The following is a 26,427-nucleotide window of genomic DNA, read 5'->3' on the forward strand; positions in this document are numbered from 1 at the left end:
ATGACCCTACGTCATTTGAAGAACAACATACGCCAAACTCTCGCCTTGCAACGTACCCATTAATATACTTCAGCGAATTGAACGGAACTTCAAAAATAGACGAACTGAAAGCAAATTGACATTGGGGGCTGTCATTTGTCCGATGGCAACCTTTAAACTATTGATAAAAAATTAAAGTAATGTCTTTTTAAATAAATTTTATGTTGCAATGATATATTTGATTGTTTTTTATTGAGCTTTCAAATCAGGAAGTTTCCGTGAATCACTCTGTATTATTGGGACCAAAGTTGAGCTTTTGTTCATATTCATGTTATATATTCATATTTGAGATTTTAATTCAAACAACTTCAGGTCATCATAATAGGCTGTATACCAAAGAAATTTTTGATCCAGAAAATCAGCATTTATGAAATACTGCAAACAAATTGTACACGTACCTAAAATTTTATTACAAATGCATTCTGATTTCCGTGTAGGAGTTTTAGTCAAAATCAAACATTTTTACTTTTAATTTCAAATTCAACCAACATTTTCTATGTCCTTACTCAAACTAAACTAACGTGGAATTGCTCGTGTATATTTGATACATTATTTATAGTGCAAAACTTCCCTATGAACGTTAAAAACTTAGACTATAATATACTGGCACGGGCAATAGAGCACCTGGAATTTTACGCGAGTCAGGCTACTGGGCTGGTTTTGTTATCAGTATGCTGCCTTATTATAATGCCACGTTGATACCCTGATGATACCATGCATGTTGATACCATGCTGATACCATGCTGATACCATGCTGATACTATGCTGATACCATGCTGGTACCATGCTGATACCATGCTGATACCATGCTGATACCATGCTGGTACCATGCTGATACCATGCTGATACCATGCTGATACCATGCTGATACCATGCTGATCCCAAATGCAAACGTTCTGCGACCATATATGTCAGCCAACATGGATAACAATTACTATGAAATTCACAGAAAAAGATATAACCAGGACATTCGCCTCTCTTTACTACTAAATTCTTGGACATTTAGAGGTTTCAGACATCAAGTCGAACAAATTCAATTTTAGATTATTGGAAGAAATTGTATTCGTCGCCATGTTTATTTTTATTCGTCCTAAACGATGTTATATAGGGGAGCACATCCATAATGTTCAGTCGTAGGCTGGTATATTGTTGTCATAATGTTCAGTCGTAGGCTGGTATAGTTTGCCATAATGTTCAGTCGTAGGCTGGTATAGTTTGCCATAATGTTCAGTCGTAGGCTGGTATAGTTTGTCATAATGTTCAGTTGTAAGCTGGTATAGTTTGCCATTATGTTCAGTCGTAGGCTGGTATATAGTTTGCCATAATATTCAGTCGTAGACTGGCATAGTTTGCCATTATGTTCAGTCATCGGCTGGTATAGTTTGCCATAATGTTCAGTCGTAGACTGGTATAGTTTGCCACAATGTTCAGTCGTAGGCTGGTATAGTTTGCCATAATGTTCAGTCGTAGGTTGGTATAGTTTGCCATAATGTTCAGTCGTAGGCTGGTATAGTTTGCCATAATGTTCAGTCGTAGGCTGTATAGTTCGCCATAATGTTCAGTCGTATAGGCTGGAATAGTTTGCGTTTCATCAGCATTAGGAAGCTGTAATGGCATGGATGGCCCTTGCTTATGCGCATATATCCGCTCGTAGCGCCCGTTCTTGACCCTGCTAAGATGCACCCATTTCTTCAATAACAAGAAAGCTCTTTTTTGAAAATATTGAATAGTGTACACTGAATGTTAATCCCAAGATTCTGCAGCTTAGGATGTTTCTCGACGCCGAAGTTGGGTAGGCATGTCGGCTGGGAGGCTCTAGTCCTTGCTATGCCTTGGACCAATCCTAACGATCCTGGGTCTCTTAAAGAGAAGAGGAGGGATCAACAACGTTGACCCGCCTTCTTCCTTCTGGTTATCGACCAACCCTAACTTCGACGATGCTCTCTTCAGTGCAACCCCAACTCTGGTCTGTGTGGTGTGAACTCCAGTGAACGTTCTCGCTCTCTTTGTGCCCGTTCCACTGAATTTAACTGTGACTAGAACGATCTTTGGAAAGCATTCCCGTTCAGGAGTTTCTTCAAGTAATACGCACAGTAAGCTCGATTACTTTTGGAGTTGTATCGACAACAACCTTAACGAACATTTAGGAATTTTCATGGATAATTTCCACGTGGTTTTCTGATCTTCGAGTCGGTCGTTTGAGAGTCCATGACAACCAACTGTTCGTCGAGAAAATTTCCATACCATAAGCTGAGGTCAAACTATACGCAATCAGTGTTCCTCGTATATTTACACGCGTAACTATTTAAATACACGTGAAATTTTCAAACTTTAATCCAGGAACCAGTTGATACAAACCACCCGAGCGTTAGCCTCAACATCTTAACCAGTATTAGCTAGGGACCTTATCGGACCACCGAAAGATCTCTCGCAAGTTCCCCTAAACTTTTCGCAAATCTGAAGGAGTTTCCGTCGCGCTGGGGCGCGTCCCACCAGAAATCTTTGGTAAAGATTGAGTGTAGCAACAAGATGATTGTCTGCTGTGCCAGTTGCAACAAGCCAATCACTGGCAAGTTCTTGTTGACGGTGCTCAACAGGACCTGGCACGCCGAGTGTGTGCGCTGCGGAGACTGCGGAGCTACCCTCTCCGAGAAATGCTTCAGCAGGGACGACAAGCTATACTGTAGAAAAGACTTCTACAGGTGAGTTACATCCCATTTAGTTATTGTTTATTCCTTTATTATATTTTGCTTTTCTTGAGTACATTATTTCCTCCTTTCTGTTTTATTTAATTTATAGGAACACATTTAATAAACTTTGTTCGGTTTACCCATGTTCCTGCTAGATGCCATTGAATATTTATGGTTTCTGATTCAATTGAGAATGGCATAGTCGGTGAAACTTTCACGCTCTGTTTTACATTTAGCAACGATGCTTCCAATCGTTGCAAATTTAGTTTATGTTCTACACTTCACCACTCAGTTTTAAATGTCCTTTCAGTTCTTACATGTCCCGTCACTTCTGAAATTTCTAGCTGACATTTTAATCATATTGTTTATATTAAAGGATCATATTGTTTTATATTAAAAGGAGCTTATATTTTGTATCGCTGGGCTGTTCTCAGGGTATTTGATGCTGAGTCTATATATCTGACACGCTTAGATCATTTCCTCCAGGATATCATTAAAAATTTATTTCGTACCGCTTAACCTCAAAGGAAATTAACCTTGAGAATCTCGCGAAACATATTAATTTAAAATGGGGCTTTCAGATGCATGACGTGCGAATTTTTATATTGAAATAGTTTGTTATCCCGAAATTGCGATATTTCTGAAGTTTTGGCCACGGAATGCGACTACTTATAATGACTTTTAACGTAGGCATATTATATTATGTCATGACATGAAAGATTTTCGCGTTAATTAAGTAGAAAAAAACATTTTTCCCAGAAGTACTGCATACGAGAAAAACTAAAGCAAGGGTTGTGAAAATTATTTTTTTTCTGAAATATTCATTTTAAATAAGACATGCATATATACTTCACATATTAACTCTATAGTTAGTGAGGCATCTATTACATCTACAATAACTATGTTAAATATTGTATATTCGCCATCATATACCAAACAAATGTTTTCTTTTATTTTTTTCTGTGTTATTACCTTGAGGTATATTCATGTTCCATAATGTTTCTCCATGTATAATATTCCCACAAAAACATGTTTTATTAGCAATGATTTTCCATTAATATTCTCGTATTAAAATTATTACGTTTGATACTCAATATTTAAAATGGTCTCCATTTGACAACCGCCGTTAATGGTAAAAATGGCTGAAATTTTAATAACGAACGTTGCATGGTTGCCATAATTCAATTCTTTAATTAAGAGTGCGGTCATGTTATAGAATTGTCCTGCATGACAATGATTTAAGACCACACTTTATGGAACAATTAAGTAATTTAAACTACTGCATTTCACGATGTATTACTTTTTCAAATAATATTTGTAACTTTAATCATTCGTCACTCCTTTAAATCACATGCAAACTATTGCATTTTTCCAGTCCAAAGTAATTGCTATAGGCGCCAGAAAATCCAAAATTGAAACCAAGTCTCATTATCTAATTTCTCCAAAAAAATTATTGCTTAGACCAAAATTAATTATTTATTCTAATTAAAAATATATAAATGGTTAGACTTACCGTTAAGTTATTTACCCAAATTCCCCAAAAAAATATTAATGGTTATATAACTAGAAATTCCGAATTGGAGGGAATGGAAACTGAGAGCAACCCAGCCCCTTTTGTTCAAGTCACGGGGGATATATATGACTTTACCTGCAGTCTGACTGATATATTCTGAATTATAGGCAGATTATCGTGAGGTTTTATACGCAAATTTTTAAATCGTATGACATGGTTCATTATTTGCTTCTTGTCATGGAGTGCTATCTTAGTATTTGAAACCAAATAGCATAACACTTCCCAATGTTATCTCATATATCATGGAGTATAAAATCTCACGATCCCTGATAGCAAACGAGTAATTATATAATTTTATTTTGAATGAAGATAAATGGGTTCTATTGAAATTTAATCACGTCGATCATGGGATCGACGCAGGGATGACATTCGCAGGGGATGAACCGGGATGCGAAGACCGGGATGACATACGCAGGATATGTCATTCTAAATTCTATTTATTAATTAATAAATATTAATTATATTATTAAATATTAATTCTAAAAATATGCGATGTCCTGCGTTACCACACTAAATAACCACACGTACTCGTAAACTTAATACATTTCGCTTTTCGCTAACAATTCTTCGATGTGACATTCATATAGCATTAAGTATATAACCTTTATATTCAAACCTGCCTGATTATAACGTTCAGATACAACAACGTATGAACGATGTAATGTAATGTATGATTATTATTAGGATATGATAGTTTATTGATGCCCATGAAGCATTAAAGTATAAGTGAACTCGATCGGCTTATTACTGGGTAGGGAAACCATAGTTACCCTGTATATATGGTTACCATGTATAACTATATATAGTATACGGAAATTTTAATAGAAAGGTTATATATACTAGTCGCTGTACTCTAAAAATGTGAGATGTTGAATTGGCCAAGCTAATATTGATTTAAATTATTAAAATAGGTTGCTTGTCTCAAAATTAAGTGAGTCAAAAAATTAAATATATACTTCCTAATAATTCGTTCAAATTATTCTTCTATTTCTCGCCCAGATTTTTTTGCATGCTGCTCCGAAAAAATTAATAAATCTCTCCAAGATGACCCTAATAAAAACTTCTAACTGCACGGTTATTCCTACTCTCAAGTATTAATGATTGTTTACCATATAACTATTTGGAGTGATTCGTTATAAGGAAATTTAAGGAATCATTTCTTCTTCTTCTTCTTTACTTTTTCTAGGGCACAACTTTCTACACGAATCCCTGGGGCATCTATCAGGGTTTAAATGCTTATAGTTGCTGCAATGCTACCTTTGAATTAAATTCTTGTATATTTCGAAGCTACTTTGATTCATTATCTCTATATTAATTGTGTAATTTATAATTCTTAATCTATTATATAATATACGATCTAAATTAATTGTACAATTAATATAATATAATCTTTAATTTTTATTTAATCTCTTATATAATTAATCTATTATTTAATTTATTATATAATCCATTATATAATTTATTTCATAATGTAAGTGGGATGGTAGATTATATAATTTATTATATGATGTACAATTGTAATTGTACATCTTTGCTTCATCAAAAGTTCAGGAAACACTGAAATTAAAATTACCAGCTAACACTAGGCCGATTTATATCAGAAAACACAAGCTACGTCAAAACGTTCGTGAATTCTCCCTAGACTTGTTAATTTTCGTGGTCAACCTTTAAAAGCTTTTTTTCCGTTCAGTTGTCTAATGTATTCTCCTTTAAGGAAAATTCTACATTACATGAAATATCAATAATATAATTAGTATTGTTGTTGAATAACCACTTTATCATAATTGAGTAATCACTATAGTATTATTGACTAATGCGCTGATTACGCTGATTACCTTATAACTATCATTGAGTAATAACTATACTATCCTTAAGAAATCGCATTATTATAATGGTTAATAAATTGAGCGTTTATTATTTCATTATAATGATGAGAAATTACTTGCATTTATTAACTTCTCTTTCAAAAGATTACAGGTAAATCCCCAGTGAATAAAAAACGGAGCGACATGCTCCATAATAATTTAACATAAGTATCTCTAATACAGTATGTTTAATTTGATTATTAATATTATTTTCTTTAATATTATTATTAATATTATTTTCTTTAATTTTATTATTAATATTATTTTGTTTAATATTATTATTAATATTATTTTGTTTACTATTGTTATTAATATTATTTTCTTTAATATTATTATTAATATTATTTTGTTTAATATTAATATTACAAATTTTTTCATGGCCGTTGCAATTATAGGTTTGTTGCACAGTGTCGGGCAAGTTTGTGGTGCAATCCGCGGCTGTGCAGTGAAATGTTAGTGGCCGGCTTCTATTACGAAATGATTTATTACCCTTATGCCCTCAGAACCCTCGTCACCCCAGTCCTCTTCATCCCCCAGTAACCCTCATCCCCCTGTAACCCTCATCCCCAGTAACCCTCATTCCCCAGTAACCCTCATCCCCCTGTAACCCTCATCCCCCTGTAACCCTCATCCTCCAGTAACCCTCATATTTAGTTTGTGACGCCTACGTTGGTGCTGCTGCTGTTGTTGCTGCTACTGCTTCTCTGCCTCTATTGATGTTGCTGCTGTTACCGTCACTCTTAATGTTGCTGCTTTTGTTGCTGCTTATATGCTGTAGTTGCTGCTGTTGCTATCACTCTTAATGTTGCTGCTGTTGCCATCACTCTTGATGTTGCTGCTGTTGTTGCTGCTTATACTGTAGTTGTTGCTGTTGCTGCGGTCGTTGCTAACGCAAATAAAATCGATTGTTTTCGGAATCGTCGTCCTGCCGCCGAACCAGCCCTTCAACGGCCACTTATATACCGTATGCCGATGACCGTAACTTCATGCCTATAGTAACTGACATTATTTTATAAGAGCTGTGAAATTTCTGTGATTTTTAATAACAGTTTTTTCCAGTTGATTCAAACGCTTTTATTCAAGCGGCGTTAATTTCGAGATTAGGGATTCCAATTAAAGCAGAGTTTCATTATAGGTGCATGCAATTTGTTCGATTTCAGGTTCGAATGAGTTTTATTTTCTTTGTTCGCCTATGATATTTAAAGCCTGAGCTTAATTTTAGACCAAGTTCCATGCATATCACTTTTACTACCTACTCAAAATATTGTATGATTTCACGTACAAATTTCGGCAATTAGCGGCTGTTGGCAAGAGACGCTGAGATTGTAGCTCGTCTGGCCGCACCAGTGGCGTCAACTGCTGCTGCTTCTCACGCTCGTCTCATTGCCTTGCATCAGATGTTAATGTATGCAACTGTTGCGCCGCCACACCGACACCTCACACGCCACGAGCCACAAACGCGCCACGAGCCGTCGCCACAAACGCTCCACGAGCCGTCGCCACAAACGCACCACGAGCCGTCGCCACACGTGGCAACTTCATCAGAGTTGCCACTCTACGTTTTCGTGAAGCGTTGACAGGAAGAGTTGCCGCAAAGCGTCGCCACACTGCGTTATCACACTGCATCGCCACACTGCATCGCCACACTGCGTCGCCACAATACGTCGCCACACTGTGTCGCCCCAATGTGTCGCCGCACTGCGTCGCCACACTGCGTCGCGACAATACGTCGCCACACTGCGTCGCCACACTGCGTCGCCACACTGCGTCGCCACAATACGTCGCCACAATACGTCGCCACAATACGTCGCCACAATACGTCGCCGCAATACGTCGCCACAATACGTCGCCGCAATACGTCGCCACATAGCGTCGCCACAAAGTCACCCCACATTGGCCACTTCAATGGCCGTGTGGGCGCTGCCTAAATTAAGCCGCAGTTAATCAAAGCCTGTAATTAATACCGCGATCAGGTGCTAGATGTGGGGGAATGGGGGGAGGAATTGGAGGAATATGTGATACTAAAAATATGTGATACTGAAATATATATGTGATAAATATGTGATACTGATATATATGATAATATACGATACTGCGGTGGATGGGAGGACTTGGGAAAAATTGTGAATGGGATGACATTTTCGAGTGGAAAGTTTTGAGTGTGAAATTTACGCGAATTTTAAATTTTTCTAGCGACCGTAGCAGACTTCACTTGAATTCCTTATAGAGAACAAACAGAGATGGTATTGTAAGGGGAGGAAATGTTTTTGTAAACATTAGATTAGTATTTCTAATTCCAGTTTTTAGTCAGCTGTGATGTGACCTCGGTAGGAATTCCGTAATACTTATCATTCTAGTTTGTCATTCCACAACAGCAGTGCGTGGTTCTTTTAGTCGTGGTTATTATAGGTGTTGTCTGTGCCCTGGTGTTTAAGTGATATTTTCACTGACGTTTTAGTGAATATTCTTACTTATTTTATTCCTGAATGTTATATCATCAGTGCAATATATTCCTGCGTTTATTAGTTTCGTTGGTACTAATTTTGTATGCGCAGAAAGGATCCGACAAAACGACTTGAATAGATCATTTTTGGCAATATAGGTAGTCGGCATAAAGAAACCGTACGGTTTTTTATGTTGCGTTATTGTATGTACTGATAGGTTGTTTCAAGTATTTTTCCTGCTCATTTACTCAGTTTTATTCAACCTTCTTAATGACGCTAATTTTTTAACACGATCATACGTAAATGACTGGGGCCACTGACGGCTTTATTTTCATATCAATTAGTACGCGAATGGGCCCGACAGCAAGATGACTCTATATAGACCCACAGCAGCCCTCTACCCCCTCTTAGACCCTAAGCAGCCCTATAGACCCTCTACACCCTAAGCAGCCCTCTAGACCCTAAGCACCCCTGTAGACCCTAAGCAGCCCTATAAACCCTCGAGACCCACAGCAGCTCTCTACCCCCCTCTTAGACCCTAAGCAGCCCTATAGACCCTCTACACCCTAAGTAGCCCTCTAGACCCTAAGCAGCCCTGTAGACCCTAAGCAGCCCTATAAACCCTCTAGACCCACAGCAGCTCTCTACCCTCTCTTAGACCCTAAGCAGCCCTGTAGACCCTAAGCAGCCCTATAAACCCTCTAGACTCACAGCAGCTCTCTACCCCCTCTTAGACCCTAAGCAGCCCTATAGACCCTCTACACCCTAAGCAGCCCTCTAGACCCTAAGCAACCCTATAGACCCTCTTAGACCCACATCAGCCCTCTAGATGAGTAGCATGCGGCGAGAGAGGGGCTGGAGTCCCCCGGGACAGCGCTCATCTCGATGCGTCTTTAGGATGCAAATTTATCTTTGATGCGCACCGCAGCGCCGAGCGCAGCGCCGATCAGACTGTTCTGCGCTGCCAATTCCTGCGTGATCGTCTGCGGGGGGGGGGAGTTAAGTATTGTGGGGGAGGGAGTGTGTAAAAAGACTGAGGGATGTAAGGAATGTCTGTATGTAAAGAGATGAGTTGAAAGTACATTGGATTTTAAGTAAGATCTTAAAATAAAGGGAAGCTAAGCAAGGAAGAAAAATGATATAAAGATGGAACTTTTATTCATACTTTTGTGATAAATAGTCTAGTGTAAGAAAACTCTACGACCCGTAGGCACAATTATATAATATAGGGCTAAGTTCCATCACTATTTGTTTACACCAATCTACGGTCTTGTTTCACAGTATTTAATTATCATTTTTTCGTAGCCGTCATAATTTTTATATGCTAGTTAAAATAATTATAAATTTACAGTACATCGATTTCATCAAATTTTTGCCCCACACCAAAGCTCTGTAAAAAAAGTTTATTAAATCCATCTATCCTATTAGTATTTTTTTAGAGAAGAACAACAACGAACTGAACAAATGGTTAAAAAAGAATTTATTGAATTTTAAATAAATCTTCCTGTCGTCCAATGCAGTCAATTGAAAACTTGCATTAGAAGGCGCAGCTGTGCACGCTGCTGTGCACGCTGCTGTGCACGATGCTGTGCACGCTGCTGTGCACGCTGCTGTGCACGCTGCTGTGCACGCTGCTGTGCACGCTGCTGTGCACGCTGCTGTGCACGCTGCTGTGCACGCTGCTGTGCACGATGCTGTGTACGCTGCTGTGCACGCTGCTGTGCACGCTGCTGTGCACGCTGCTGTGCACGCTGCTGTGCACGCTGCTGTGCACGCTGCTGTGCACGCTGCTATGCACGCTGCTGATGATGTCGTTGCTGTTAATGTTTGTATTGCCGCCGATCATCACGCTGTTAACGAACGTGTTGACGTCGCTGCAATTTTAGCCTGTGTTATTGCCTGTGTTATTTTATCCATCTAAGTTCCTAAGTTTCATAAAGTTGCTCCAGGTTTTACCTCACTACAATATTACAATAAAATCCTTTAAACACAACAATGCATGGTGCATGGTTGTGTGTAGGGGTGCACGGTGCATGTACCCCACAACATCATAGGTCACCCCTATACCTAAACACCTTCACTCAACTCACCGAGTCCCTGGTTTTCCTTCACAGCTACCATCGTCTTACACGCCATACCCAACTCAACCATCCGCACTAGACCTGAGCACTAGTGTAGGTTGGAGATGTATTTAATTTATCACAAGGACTCGCGTCAATTTCATGCAACCACACTATCTACTTCACGGGAACCATGAAGTACGAAGCCATAGTAACACCTTCCGAACGTCGCCAGCCACCACCATTCAACCACCACCCCACCACTACCACCACCACACCACCACCACCACCTTCCACTACCCCACCACCTTCCACTACCCCTGTCTCTTATACACATCTAGATGTGTATAAGAGACAGACTATATATAGNGTATCGTCAAGTGCCAGCGCAGTTTCAGTCGCAGTATCGTCAAGTGCCAGCGCAGTTTCAGTGGCAGTGTCGTCAAGTGCCAGCGCAGTTTCAGTGGCAGTATCGTCAAGTGCCATTGCAGTTTCAGTGGCAGTATCGTCAAGTGCCAGCGCAGTTTCAGTGGCAGTATCGTCACTGTCTCTTATACACATCTAGATGTGTATAAGAGACAGACCTAAGACCCACCACCGCCAAGTGGGCACCCGCAGAGGCGCGCCCTAGCAAGTCGTTTGGGCGTGAAATGCTTCAATGGCGCCGGCTTGCCCCTTACACCTGGCACAATAGCTGCTCTTGTTATATATAGAATATAATATATACATCGTACAATAGCTCTTGTGCTCCCAACCCTCTACCACCAAAGGTGCTACTCGCTACACCACAACACGCATGGCCTCGGCTAGCCACCACATATTTTGTGCTTTAGTTTCCGTTATTCATCCATCTCCCTTTGTCGAAATTTTGTACCTCGGTTGGTTTTTCTGCTGCCATTGCCCCCTTTTTCTGTATTCATTTTTGGCTTTCTATTTATCACGCCATCTGTTGAGTGAGATTTTACTCTCGTAATGCCGATATATCCGATAAGTTCATCAGCATCTTCTTCATCACGATTTATTTTCTTTGCAATTGTAACTTTCTTTCCCACAACATATCAAATTATATCCTTTTTCACCGTCCATGTCCCGTTATTTCGAGAACCTAGATCAAACTGAGTAAAACTTAATTATTTGTCTCTTCCCTTTAAGAGAATATTTTAAAAATATCTGCCCATGATGTAAGAACTTAACATAGAACTTAACTTAACAATTTTTCTCCAGAATTTAATATCAATGAAATGTAAACAAATTTCCTTACAATTTAACAAATTTAGCTGACCAGCTCCATCATCAATTTGAAATTCAACAATATAAGTGAAAACCGTTCAAACGGCTTTAGATATAAAAGTAGATATCAATTCCGCGATCGTCTCACTGAGAGACAATAAATAAATAAATTATAACATAACACAATAAATAAATTATATTGTGTTTCATTCACGGTTTGTTTCGATAATTCACGTCTTTTTATAGTTATCGAGTCGTTTTCACGCAGTTGTATCGTTATCGAGTCGTTTTCACGTGGTTGTATCGTTCTCTAGTTTTTCACGTGGTTGTTTCGTTCTCTAGTTTTTCACGTGGTTGTTTCGTTCTCTAGTTTTTCACGTGGTTGTATCGTTCTCTAGTCGTTTTCACGCAGTTGTATCGTTATCGAGTCGTTTTCACGTGGTTGTATCGTTATCGAGTCGTTTTCAACGTGTTTATAGTTCTCGCGTTGTTTTCACGTGGTTGGAAAGGACTGGCAAGCGGCGAGTCTCGCAGTCGACGCGTGACGAGAGGTCGCGAGGCGTTGAATTCCTGCGAGACATGCCAGTCCCGCGCAGATCCGAGACCAATAAATCAACCGTGCCTGAACTTAGAGGTTAAATTCTGTTGAAAAAAGGTTAAAAATCTGCCCTGTATAGAGAAAAAAGAACAATGATTCTTATAATTGCCCTAATAATTGGACTATTCTAATTATCATTCAAACAAGACGAAACGAAAAAAGCATGAAATTTATCATTATCCTAGTCTAAGGCTTATTTTAATTCGTGTGAGATCAAAGGTCTTGGCACCTTACGTGTAGCTGGCATCGAATTACCATCTCAGATCAGTTACAAATCACAGGCGGCTTATGGCCGGCCATCGTTGAGTTTAGAGTCAAACGGCTCTAAATTTTAGCATAGGTGTGCCTGTACGCCTTCTAACCCGATAACGACAGCAGGTTCATCGAAGCGAATACGGCTGTTCGCACCAAATACTTGAGTTGATGAAAAATGATTTTATTTAAAATAAATACTCGCATTTGTAATAAATAACCACTTTTGTAATAAATACTTGTATTTTCGTCAAGTATTCGTATTCGCGCAAAATATTTGCACTCGCGCAAAGTATTTATATTTGCTCCAAAAATTATATATTCACTTTTAAATATTTTACGCGAAACAGCAAGACGACTTGATGTAGGATGTATTTTAATTTAAAATGGAAAAATTCCTAAATTAGGATTTTTCATACTTTTGTTCGCTGCAAGAAGTTATTTGTTCATGTATGTAAAATTTATTATGTTATCAATGCTTAATAATTTAATAATTTCAGCTTGAATATAGCGTCCGGTTACAATCTTTATTTCACGAAAATCAAACTCCAGTTTTACCTTCTTTTCCCAACAAACACGTAGGTGACGTTTTTATTTTCTTGAATTCATGAACACGTATGTCCCGTTTTATTCTCGCGTAGTTACGAAAAAGTAAATCCAGTTTGTTGTCACAAACCTTGCGGTCACGAACACAAATATACATCCCGTCATTATTTTTTTTCACTTACAAGTAACTGAAATTTTATCCACGAACACGTAGGTATCATTTTATTTTTTTATCCACGAACACGTATATAGGTATCGTTTTATTCTCTTTTCCATCCCGAAAGCATAGATCCCGTTTTATTGTATTTTTCATCCCAAAACCGTAGGTCCCGTTTTATTCTTTTTCCCATCCCAAAAGCGAAGTTCCCATTTTATTCTATTTTTCATCCCGAAACCGTAGGCCTCGTTTTATTCTTTTTCCCATCTCAAAAGCGTAGTTCCCATTTTATTCTTTTTCTCATCCCAAAACTTTAGATCCCGTTATATTATATTTTCCATCCCAAAACCGTAGGTCCCATTTTATTTTCTTTTCCATCCCGAAACTTTAGATCCTTTTTCCGACCCAAAACAAAAGATTTGACCTCTTCCTCTTTTTCCCCTCAGGAGATTCGGTACCAAGTGCTGCGGCTGCGGCGAAGGCATCCCGCCTCAAGACATGGTGCGCAAGGCACGCGATCAGGTCTTCCATCTCAAGTGCTTCACTTGCTACGTGTGCCGCAAGCAGCTTGCTACCGGCGAAGAACTTTACGTGCTTGCTGAGAACAGATTTATTTGCAAGGATGACTTTATCAACAGCAAGTTCCTCTCCGCTGAAACAGGTCAGTATAGAACAGCAAATTCCCTCTCCGCTGAAACAGGTCAGTATAGAGCTGCAAGTTCGTCTCCGCTGAAACAGGTTACTATATATAACAGTAAGTTCATTTCAGCTGAAACAGGCTAGTACAGAACAGCAAGTTCATCACCGTTGAATAAGGAATTGGAAAGTGGCATGTTTTCCAATATTTTGAAAGGTATGATCGGTCCATAGTCGGTTCTGGATTTTATATATATTGTTGGTATAATCTTAGCCTTGAATTTAGAATGCTATTTCATTGTTTCCATGTGTGGTGGTCATATTGTACTGCCCATTCTTTACACGTCTTTCGCATTCAGCATCATTAAAACTTCAGATTTGCATAATGGAATCATGCTAGGTACGTAATTAGCGAAATTACGAAATTCAGTCCTAACTCTCACTGGTAAATGACGGTAGCTTAACGTAAAGATTTACATTATCTGGGATTTCCGGTGCAGAAGTGAATTGATTTACTTTCACGATTGCCCTCAGACACGTTCATGATGGAGGACGACGACACGATGATTATGGACACGGTGGACACGCCATCAGAATTAGGTCCCCTCACTTCCCCTCCCTCGTCAGAGGCGAACTTCGTCAACCCTCACACACCCTTAACCCCTGCAACCCCTAAAACACCAACCCCACTCCTCAACACCCCAGGACCCACCACAGATCTTGACAAGCCCCTCGGTCTGCCCCACCTCAAAGAGGAGGACGAACATTCAGAAGACGAGATCGACTCCGAAAAAGGATTAGATGATGACAAGGTGAGTGGTACATGCGTCAGGGTGATGCAGGTGTCGGCTGAATTTCATTATTATACGGAGAAAACTTTCATAGCCACGTATCAGCATTAGAATCAGTTTATCCAGTTTTTATCGAATTGAGATTGCATTGGTAACTTTATTTTACCTTTATCTTCAGAACTCTAGATCCAGACAGGTAATACTTACATGTTAACGATACGAAAACACTGACTATTTTTTGGTCACATACTATTCCCCTGACTTTCGAAGGTGGATGATGAAAACCTTAACCCCCATTTTCGTAGACTGATGACGACAAAGGTGGCAACAAAAGGCGGGGTCCCCGCACTACGATCAAGGCCAAGCAACTCGAGGTGCTCAAGAACGCCTTCAACAAAACCCCCAAGCCCACACGCCACATCCGCGAGCAGCTTACCAAGGAGACCGGGCTGCCCATGAGGGTCGTACAGGTGCGTGTAATACTTATTTCCTAATTAGTTTGGTGAGAGAAATTAGTGAGAACTTTCGAAATAGAAATGCAATTTTCGCTGCCGCGTGGATCATCCTGATCCAGTACGTTATTGTGCATACGAATATTTAGAAAAGGTGTTAAATTGACAATTTGCCATACCGGAGCCATCTTGAATTCTGGTAGAAATAATCTTGGTATTAGTTCGCCGCTTTTTACCCTATTCTTGTTTATCCTAGTATTAGGTTACCCTCATTTTATGTAGTATTAAATTTTTTAGTTACCACTGTTTACCCCAGTATCATGTTACCCTCTGTTTACCCTAAAATTACGTTAACCTCTCATTACCCTAGTAATAAGTCAACCTCCTTTTACCCTATTACGAAGTTACCCTCTATTTTAGTTTCCGTTTTACTAAAGTTTCCCTCGCTCCTCTCTACAAGTACAACCCCGTTGCCCTCACGAGGGCTGCTTCACCTCTCAAATAGTGGCTTACTTCACCCTCATTAATGAAAGGCCAATATTCACCCTCTCCTCATAAGCCAATTTTCCTTTGCATGATACGCAATTGGCTCGGTTTCAGAGGCCAATGTGTCCGTCATGACACCAGCGCAGTTATGATGCTCCGTTTCGTTGAGTTTCTGTGGCGGATGGGAGGTTCACTTTCTTTTTAGTGCATTTTCTCATTAATGGAAAAAATGCACTCTTGTGCTCGCCATGTCCGTCCGTCCGTCTGTCTGTCTGTCTGTCTGTCCGTCTGTCCGTCCGTCCGTCTGTCCGTGACCTCAAGTTTTCGTTGACGAGAAAATGCGCTCTCTGTCACTCACTGCAGTGAGCACTGAGTTACATTTTTTTAATGCCGCTGTGAGGTTCAGTTTCGCTGCACTGAATATCAGTTTCCTTGCATTTTCGGCTATTTTGGTATAAATTCTATATTTTGTATATTTTACACCAGTTTCGTTGATGGCAACTCGTCTTCAGAGACAGTTCCGTTGTACATAGTTGCCAGTTTCGTCGCGAGTGATCAATTCGTTTCATTCTATGATGTTGTATGTATCAGTTTCGTTCAAGGCCTTGCAGATCTTAGTGCCAGCGCAGTTTTAGTGGCAGTATCGTCAAGTGCCAGCGCAGTTTCAGTGGCAGTATCGTCAAGTGCCAGCGCAGTTTCAGTGGCAGTACATAAATCAGGGGGCAGACAGGCCCTAGCCCCCCTGAGGGAAGCTAATCTGCATAAAGAGACAGGCTGCGACGCGCGAGCCCTGTTGATTTAACGCCTGCCGCCGATTGCCCTGAACTCCTGGCAACTTCGTGGCCATTTTTCTTGCCCAACTTTGGACGAGAAACCGAACAAAGTGTGGGGTAAAATGAGTGTAACGTTACCCTACAAACGGGCGGGATTGGTGAAGCTTTTCTTGGAAAATTGGTAGAAATTTGTTTATATATTTGCAAAAACGGGGCGCGAATCTGAATGTTGAAAAATTTAGACAATATTTCTGAATAAATGAAATTAAACTATGCGTTAAAAGCAAAGAAATAGTTTAGCTCATGTCGATTAATGATCAAAGATGTTGCCGAAAAGAAAAGCAATATAGCTTTGGTTGAAAAAATTACACATTTTTATCAAATTAAATATTTTTTCATCAAAAATATCACACTATTTCACATTTAAGACAAGAAAAAAAATTCGATTTTCCAGCAGCAATTGTCTCAAAGCTCTTGCATTTCGACTTGCATGCGCAAAGTTCAATCAATGTGTAGCATTTTCAAGAGCGACAACACACGTGAATGTATTACAGTGTTACACACAAAACTTCCTGTTTAGTCGACACAGGCGTCACTATCCCGTCAGCAGCAATGCAGCAAGTGTCAACATCACAAGAATTTGCTGAAGCTTTATTGACCAAAGTACGTGCATGATTTCGTGACCTCGACCACCAACCGTCGGTAGAGATCAAGGTTCATTAAAATAAAATCACTGTGAGCCGACCGAGCAATGCACAGAACTTGATCTTGTTGCTCACTGCGTAATTTCTAGGTGGAATGCAATCAGCCGAGCCGCCGCTGAAAAATACACAATCGCCGCGACGGTTCAGCTTCGAGTTGCGGCTTGTTATGGCTACATATGTGCCGAACGCAGACATACGCAGTATTTTGACCGGCGGGACTATACAGCGTAGCTATACGTAGTATTGTGACTGGCTTGACTGAGTTTACAGGTTTGGTTCTAGACGGCAGCGTACGTACGTAGTAACATGTTGTATTATGACTGGGTTAGAGACGACTGCGTAGAAGCACGTAGTATTATGACTGAGTAGGAGATGGCAGCGTATAGTAACATGTAGTATTATGACTTGGTAAGAGACGGCAGCTTAGCCACATTGTATTATGACTGGGTAAGAGACAATAGCTTAGATACATGTAGTTTTATAAGCAGAGCAGGACGGCAGGGTCGCTACATTGTATTATGATCTGAGACGACAGCCTCAGATCATAATACATATTATTATATTATAACATAATTTTTGTCTCTGAAGCCCCTTAAAGGCCGGACATGCCAGAGAGGAAAATGAGTTGACAACACGACTGAGTCAGTCACCAGGGACTACGATCCTTGGTCGTACGTCGAGCAGTAATAAGCAATGACATTTATTAGGCGTCTCACTACCAACACATGCGGGACTGTCTGAGACATCGAGCTACTCCTTTATATATAGCATTGCTGTGCAGTGATTTGCTGTGCAGTGATTTGCTGTGCAGTGATTTGCTGTGCAGTGATTTGCTGTGCAGTGATTTGCTGTGCACTGCTCTACTGTAAGTCAACTACCGTAACTTCTTGCATTTTTTACACGGTCGTGGCCGTCATTATATATTCAAGGAGTTGGCGAAATTTTAGGGAATTTATTTGAAGACTTTCTTAAAATTTTGTTCTTCTGCTGAAAAAAATGTTATAAATATTATATTGGCGTAGTTATTCTTAAAATAAAATATGAACAAGCATCAATAATTGAATTGTGCTGTTCAAGTGATGCTGCTGTGCAAGTTGTGCTGTGTAAGTGTACGGAGACCTAATTCAGTTCAGGAAATGCCTTACATTTTCAAATGTTAATGGCAGGAATAAGAACATTTTTCCACTTAACGCGCTGAGCAGCGGTGGCACTCAGGACGAGACTTGGCGAAGAAAAAGTTTTTTTTTCTGAATTCAAATCTTCTGGCTTTATTCATCCATTAAGTTCCCTTCATTTCATATTTATTTCTGTTTTCCTCCATTCCTCCTCCATTGCAATCACTCGTTGGGGTTTTGTAATAAAAAAATTATCGTGTGTTGTGGGTTGCCCTATCGAGTGTCACGGGCCGGCCGATCGTGTGTCACGGGCTGGCCGATCGTGTGACATGGACCTCCTAATCGAGTGTCACGGGCTCCTAATCGAGTGTCACGGGCCTCCTAATCGCGTGTCACGGGCCTCCTAATCGCGTGTCACGGACCTAGTGTGTCACGGGCCTTCCGATCGTGTGTCACGGGCCTTCCGATCGTGTGTCACGGGCCGTCCTATCGTATGTCACGGGCCGCCCGATCACATTTCTCTCCCGTACCCATCTCCCGCATCGCGCATTTCACCCACATGTCTCCCGTGAAGTATTTTTCCCGTTACTCTATAGATCACGAGCGTAGAACTCAGCTTATAACCAGAAAAATGAATGGATCAAATCACCATAAAATTGTGGCCCTCTTTCTTCCCGTTTGCCACGCCAAACTGAGCGAGAATAACTCACAAAGCACAACGTGCGTCAATTTTAGGACAAATTATCATTTCCTGAGTGTATGCCTTCATTGCTACTGTTGCTGCTGCGGCTGCTGTGGCTGCAGTAGCTGCTGTGCTGCTGCTGCTGCTGCTGCTGTTGTTTGCCGCTGAAGGTCGCCGGTGCCGACGATGTTGTTGCTACACAGGAACGCTTGACGCCACAGCAGCACTTATTGCTGCTGCAGGGCTGCATGCAGCTGCTGCTAAATGCTGCATGAAGCTGCATGATGCTACATGTTGTTACACGTTGCTACATGATGCTACATGCTGCAACCTATTGCTGTGTATGCTCCTGCTTCGGAGTTGCTACTCATGCGGCTGTACGTGGTACCATATACTCTACATATACGCTTGTGCTACACATATAACATCACACATAATTTGCACTTTCTCCCCCGCAATTTCCCCCCCCCCGCCGCTCGCATGACGCAACGGCGCGCGTGACATCAAAATCGAAGCGTAAAGACAGGCGTCCGCGACCACCCGACACGCACCCGCCGCTGCACACGCCGCTGCCACCCGCCACTCCTGCCGCCGCTGCCACCGCCGCTGCCACCCGCCGCTGCCACCCGCCACTCCTGCCGCCGCTGCCGCCCGCTGCTCCTGCCGCCGCTGCTACCGCCGCTGCCGCCCGCTGCTCCTGCCGCCGCTACACCCGCCATCATATCCGTCTGCCACCACCCTAACTAGCCCGTGATCTAGAAACTAAACAAACACTAGCCTGCTATATCTAGGAGTGCATGAAACAGTCTGGCTAATTTTTTAGGACTCTTAAAATCGTCGGCCCATTACTTAGGACCTTCACAACTCCAGCCCATTTAATGAAGGCATTTTCTTCTCCAGTAACAAGTGTGGCTGATGTTTTCTTGCCCTGGTTCTTCTCTTGTTGCCTCGGTTCATGTCAGGTTCACGTTTTCTCGCCCCGGTTCAGGTGGGGTACATGTCTGGTTCACGTTTTCTCGCCCCGGTTCATGTCAGGTTCACGTTTTCTCGCCCCGGTTCATGCCAGGTACCCATTTTATCGCCCCGGTTCATGCCAGCTTCCCATTTTCTCGCCCCGGTTCATGCCAGGTTCCCATTTTCTCGCCCCGGTTCATGCCAGGTTCCCATTTTCTTGCCCCGGTTCACGTCAGGTTCACGTTCTCATACCCCGGTTCACGTCAGGTTCACGTTCGCATGCCCCGGTTCAGGCGTGATTCATGTCAGGTTCACGTTCTCATACCCCGGTTCAGGTGTGGTTCACGTAGGTTTACATTCTCATACCCTGCTTCATGTCAGGTTCACGTTCTCATACCCCGGTTCACGTCAGGTTCACAATCTCATACCCCGGTTCAGGTGTGGTTCATGTCAGGTTCACGTTCTCATGCCCCGGTTCAGGTGTGGTTCACGTCAGGTTCACGTTCTCTTGCCCCGGTTCAGGTGTGGTTCCAGAACAAGCGCAGCAAGGAGCGGCGCATGAAGCAGCTCTCCCAGATGGGGATGCGCCCACACCTTTTCAACCCCCGCAAGCTGCGCGACCTCCCCCTGGGGATGGAGGAGGCCTATGGTTTCTTCCAGGGCTACGGAGGCTTCCCCCACCAACAGTTTCCCCCGTACTTCGGCCCCCAACAGGGCCCCATGGGGTACCAGAACAGTGAGTTAATAGCTCTATTATAGATATTACATAGATAATATTTATAATTTATATACAGATATATATAATATATAGATATATGTTGTATAGTATATCTATGACCTTGCATATAATGGAAGCCGCAAGCTGTTTTATAATTGACTTCATCATATGGTTTTTCAGTAAATCTTGCGAAATATGTTATAATTCTTGCTAAATAACATATTTTATTTTCCCCAAGTGGGCCCAGGCTTGGAACAACCCCTGCCCGCGGGGGGGCCGATGGGAGGCTCAGATTTCCCCCCAGGTATGCCCCCCCTCCCCATGCTCCCCACCCCCGGAGGGGAAGCCTTCGTTCACCACCAGCACCTCCCACCCATGACCTCCCCCGACGACCCCTCCCTCCACGGCAGTAAGTCGTAAGCACCCTGACCTCTAAGTCGTAAGCACCCTGACCTCTAAGTCATAAGCACCTTGACCTCTAAGTCGTAAGCACCTTGACCTCTAAGTCGTAAGCACCCTGACCTCTAAGTCGTAAGCACCCTGACCTCTAAGTCGTAAAAAGCACCCTGACCTCTAAGTCGCAAGCACCCTGACCTCTAAGTCGCAAGCACCCTGACCTCTAAGTCGTAAGCACCTTGACCTCAGCTTATGTACCTACATCTTTATCAAGTCTATTTAGTCATACATTTGTTTTTATATGCTTTCCTGTTCATGTAATAATGACAATTTTTAATAAGCTCAATAAATGCTCATATAAGTTTCATTCACAAATATATAGTGATAATAAGCTACTTCAATGCCCATATAATTGCATTTAAATAACGTGTTAATTAAATTCACACGTAATGTCGTGTTCATTATAAGCTTGTTAAATGCTCATTTAATTCCATAATACTTTAAGATAATTATATGCACCCATTTTATCACTGTCTTAAATGATTCATTACCTTCATTACACCCATTAGTCCTACGTTCACCGTATTTCTAATTTCATGGCTATGTTCCCTCATGTTGATCATAACCTTTGACTGTTGACCTACCAAAGGCGGTCAAACTGACAGCGTTTCCTTTCCTTTTTTCCAGGTTCGGGAAATTTTAGTGATCGACAGAACGAAATAATGGTTTGGTAACCCCACGCTCGATCACACACATCGATCACACAGATCGATCACACACGTCGATCACACACGTCGATCACACAGATCGATACTAAGCAGATAATACAGTTAGATCAAGTAGCTCGGTTACTCAGCTCGATCACACAACTCGATCAACAATACAGATCACACATGCAACTCTATCCTATATAGAGCTTCGATCAGCTGACCTGTGATGGACAATCTTGCTCTGCTTGATCGAAATGGCCTTTTAACACAGAGAAATTTCCCTGCTTGTTTTTTGTATATTGTAAAGAATTCATTTATGGAGCTTTATTTTGAGAGTTCTGTGAGCTTCAATTAGAATTTATGTTTAAACTTTACCAGGAAAATTTATTAACAATGGAAAAAATCTCCATTAACCTACTGAATCATTAAATATCTTAGGTTGAGGAGTTACCGAATAATGTGAAGAAAAGTGATGAAGTAAGAGATATGATGAGATGAAAATGAGTTAGAACCAAACCGGCAACAATTAAACGAAGAAAAATATAATATTCATCATCTGCTTTGTATTTTTTTAACATTACTGTAAAAATTTTAGGCAATTATAAGTGATAATACGGGATAAATGCTTTAGAATTAGCAGAAATTCATAGATAATAAAATATTTTCATGAGTCGTCTGCACTCTGAATATGCAGCCATAAAATAAAACTTGACTTCATTAATTACGTTTTTGTAAATTAATGTCCATGTGTCCTCATAACTAAGACCTTTGTTTGGGACTTTCAAACGCCTTTGTCAGCCTAGTTTAATTATTTGTGCACTAATATCAATGATACGGTATCTTTATTTGTCGGTTATTCATATATCGCGCGTCATTCTGGTTTCTCAGCATATAACTTTTTGATCACACTTCATCCTTCCACATTCTTCAATAAGAAAATTTTGATTATTTCGTATTCAATTCATCATACATCAGTTCCTCTTGCTTGTTCATATCATAATACATCATTATTGAACATCGCAACATCAATTATGAAACCATCATCATTTGAGTATTTTTACAGCTTCAATTCATCGTAATTCATTTGACTCACTTTATTTAGCTCCAATTTTAATCATTTCGTGTTTATTTAGTTTCAATTATGTTAAATATATATTAACTATGTGATTGAACGTTGATGGCTACGTATCTGCCACTAACCTTGTCTTCTGCTTAACAATAACATTAATATTAAGAAGAGGATTAATAAGCTGGCCGCCAATGTAGAGCCGAATATGTAAATAAGATTTGTTATTTAGTCTAATTTCTTACGGGAATTAGTTTGCGGTTCTCTAATTTTGATGTTTTCATGAATGAGTTTAGTGCATAAAAGTTTAGAATTCTTAGTGAATGTCCGTGAATTGCTCAAAATTGTATTTGTAAATGTTACACTCATTTCATTCGGGTTGTCGATTGTCAAATTAAATTTACTTTCATGGTCTGTCTCTGAGAAGTCATGAATGTTAAGCAGTAATACGCACGCTCTCTTTGACCAATGCACTCAGTAATCGTTGAATATTTTTATCCATGAAGCTCTCTAATAAGACCAATATTTCATTGAAATTCAGATCGTGTCAAATGACTCGCACTTATTGTTCACGCTCAGTAAAAATATTTTCGTTCGCGAAATTGTTACGTTGAATCGCACAAAACTTGACGTCGAACATGAAAAAATGCATGTGTACTCTGAATCCGGTCCATATTTTCTAAATTTTCTCTTTCAGTTTATGATATAAATTCGTATTGTTATATCACGCAAACGCTGATTGACGTACAATAGTTCCTATCCCATATCACGCAAAACTATTAGTTGTTAAAGGCACCTTGCTGGTGATAGCCTCGAGCTATCGTTCAGTGAAGGAAAGCTTCTAAAATCACTGGTAATGAAATAAGAAAACTGGGATAAATTCTGCAGTGAAGTTAGTTTGGTTGTAAGGTTATCATTGGTTGTTCTGTAGAGACGTTATTCTTAGGTTATTCAAGTGTATAGAGTTATTGTTTGATGTGTAAAGCGATAGGAACTCTTCAAGTGTATATATAGTGAGTGTTTGTATATAAGAATAGACTGATGCGTCCATCTAATGCAGTGTGTCATGTACCATGAGAGCGAATACACGCTGCAATCTCCCGTCTCTTTATTTCCATTCCTATCCTTTTAAAAGTTTATGGCACCGGCCCACTTTGTGTAGGAGAAACGTAGCTCGAATTCCAATATAAAGTTAAATTTTTGATGAAATCGCTTATGCAAGAATATTGATAAATTAATAACAAAGTAATAGGAACATTTAAAAAAAATCGCCGAACTAAAAGTACTTCCAGTTGAAATTTTTTAATCGGTCACATATGAGTTCATTGCTTCTAAATCGTTACGCGAATGATTCAATAGTTTGAATGATGGCTAATTATAACGGTCAGCTATTGACAATTGCAATTGAGAAAACAAGTCATTTGGTTGATTCTGTGAATATCGCTGCCAGAGCGTGCCGATATTGGCGTTTACGATCCGTGGCACGATTTCGCTGCCACGATATTACTGGTACGATCTTGCTGCCACGATACTACTGGTACGATCTTGCTGCCACGATATTACAGGTACGATCTTGCTGCCACGATACTACTGGTACGATCTTGCTGCTACGATATTACTGGTACGATCTTGCTGCCACGATATTTCTGGTACGATTTTGCTACCACGATACTACTGGTACGATCTTGCTGCTACGATATTACTGGTACGATCTGCTGCCACGATATTTCTGGAACGAACTAATTACTGACCCGACTTTATTCACACGATCACGCAAACACGATTTTTCTGACACGATATCATAAGACTATATACTTTGCATTCATCAATTCTTCATACAAGTAAATAGAGATAACAGCAAATCAATGTTTCCGCAGCACAGCGCCCGGCCTGTCCAAACAGCGGACGGAGTGAGTATAACAATTGCGTTCGCTTCAATATTTTAAGCACAGCATTTACTGCGGACAGTCTTTGGGTCACATGTTATGGGTGAACCAAGATTGGTTATTAGAGAACATCTACGTGCACGCCAATGACCTCAATGAAACATATTTCCTTTATATATTCGATGAGATTCATCAAGCTTTTATATTTATTTAGCTAAATTTCTCGAGCTCAAAGCTTCGCCATGTTGACTCTGGGAAAACAAACTCGCACGAGATATGCCCGCGACTATACGTTTCCTTACACGATATGGAAACATGGGCGTGTTTTCGGTGGCCATTTGAAGGCCGTTGCTTGGCCGCCTAAGTTGCGCTTGTAATATTTGACGCTGAATTTCGAAATGCAAAGAAAGGCCTTTTGCCGTATTTAAACCTCATTTATTATGGGTGAGTCACATTTTCCAAAATTCGGCCGATATATTTTTGAATTTCTTCCCTAATTACTTTAGACGCGAGGTTGTAATTCACGTTTGATGCATGAAGCCATATTCGTTACTTATTGAGAGGCTCGAATGTATAATTGATTCAAATGAACAATACCTCAGTGAATGAAAAATTCCAACAGTGAAATGTAACCAAGACATGAACATTTACAGCGAAAAATAATCGAAAACATAAGGAAAGGATAATATAGAGGATTCTATAGATCGTGTTAATAGAAAAATTAGATATTTTCTCTCAACTGTCCGCTAAGTAAATGATGGCAATGCTTCAGTAGTGATATTTTGTATTTTTTGTGGGTCTAAACGAAATTATTCTATATTATCATAGTTCAGAGCAGAGTTTTTAATCAAGCATACTGTACATGAATGACCGGACAAGTGAATATATTTTAAATTTCAAATTCTAACCACATTTTTTTTCAATTAAAATACTGAGAATAAAATTAATACAGTAGTTTATATGAAGTAGCTGAAGGGTCAGTGTTTTTGTCCTAAAGATAGTGACAATTTTAGTGAAGAAAATATACATGTAAACACTAATTGCGTATCGAAATATTCCAATTACGCATACGGCATAATTACGGAACATCGAACTAATAAGCCGAAGATCAACACAAACAATGACGTGAGTTCTTTATAGAGAACCCAATTGTACTGTGACCAGCAAGCGACCAAACACGTTTAGTCACAGCGTGAGCAGACACAGAACGCGTTGGCGACATGTAGGGCGGTCGTGAACAAGCTTTAGTCTCGACCCATTTCATTGCGACCTGCAAGCCAGAAACAGTAGCGTGAAGAATCAATAACCAGCTCCTTCAACTCTAATGATGGCCACACAAGCAACTGCTCTCCTGTCATCAGAGTCGTCGAAAGCAACAAATTGAAGGACCGCTCAAAGCAGCGCTATAAAATCATTTGAAAGAGACACGATCTTTGCCTTCAACGCCTCGTTGCTGCCATGGCTGCAGTCTCAAAGGTACTTACGGTGACCGTAAGTTCCTCGATGATTAAAGGTACTTGCAGTAACCGTAAGTTCCTCGATTATTAAAGGTACTTACGGTGGTCGTAAGTTCCTCGATGATAAAGGTACTTACAGTAACCGTA

At 40.4% G+C, this 26,427-nt stretch overlaps 1 protein-coding gene across 3 annotated transcripts; it reads left to right on the plus strand.

Annotated features, from left to right (window-relative positions):
- Positions 1-1,959: 1,959 nt before the first annotated feature.
- LOC108669766 (LIM/homeobox protein Lhx1) lies at positions 1,960-24,038 on the plus strand. 3 transcript variants are annotated; one of them, XM_047885403.1, is made up of 7 exons: positions 1,960-2,741; positions 13,901-14,115; positions 14,625-14,902; positions 15,187-15,351; positions 20,570-20,783; positions 21,004-21,181; positions 21,827-24,038. In XM_047885403.1, exons 1-7 carry the CDS (start codon positions 2,569-2,571, stop codon positions 21,882-21,884), a joined length of 1,281 nt encoding a protein of 426 aa, XP_047741359.1. In that variant the 5' UTR covers positions 1,960-2,568; the 3' UTR covers positions 21,885-24,038. The 3 variants fall into 3 exon arrangements, with proteins under 3 accessions (XP_047741359.1, XP_018012662.1, XP_018012663.1); XM_018157173.2 differs by having other exon boundaries at positions 21,004-21,174; positions 21,849-24,038; XM_018157174.2 differs by having other exon boundaries at positions 21,849-21,923.
- Positions 24,039-26,427: the final 2,389 nt, after the last annotated feature.

Source organism: Hyalella azteca, unplaced genomic scaffold, assembly GCF_000764305.2.
Source record: "Hyalella azteca isolate HAZT.00-mixed unplaced genomic scaffold, Hazt_2.0.2 contig17841, whole genome shotgun sequence".
NCBI lineage: Eukaryota > Metazoa > Arthropoda > Malacostraca > Amphipoda > Hyalellidae > Hyalella > Hyalella azteca.

What these genes read in the sequence shown, in the direction of transcription:
- LOC108669766 (XM_047885403.1), top strand. Translation starts at nt 2,569, where the DNA reads ATGATTGTCTGCTGTGCCAGTTGCAACAAGCCAATCACTGGCAAGTTC. An exon ending in AAGGATTAGATGATGACAAG is followed by an intron (nt 14,903 to 15,186) that starts GTGAGTGGTACA and finishes CCATTTTCGTAG; the next exon opens with ACTGATGACGACAAAGGTGG. An exon ending in TGCCCATGAGGGTCGTACAG is followed by an intron (nt 15,352 to 20,569) that starts GTGCGTGTAATA and finishes GCCCCGGTTCAG; the next exon opens with GTGTGGTTCCAGAACAAGCG.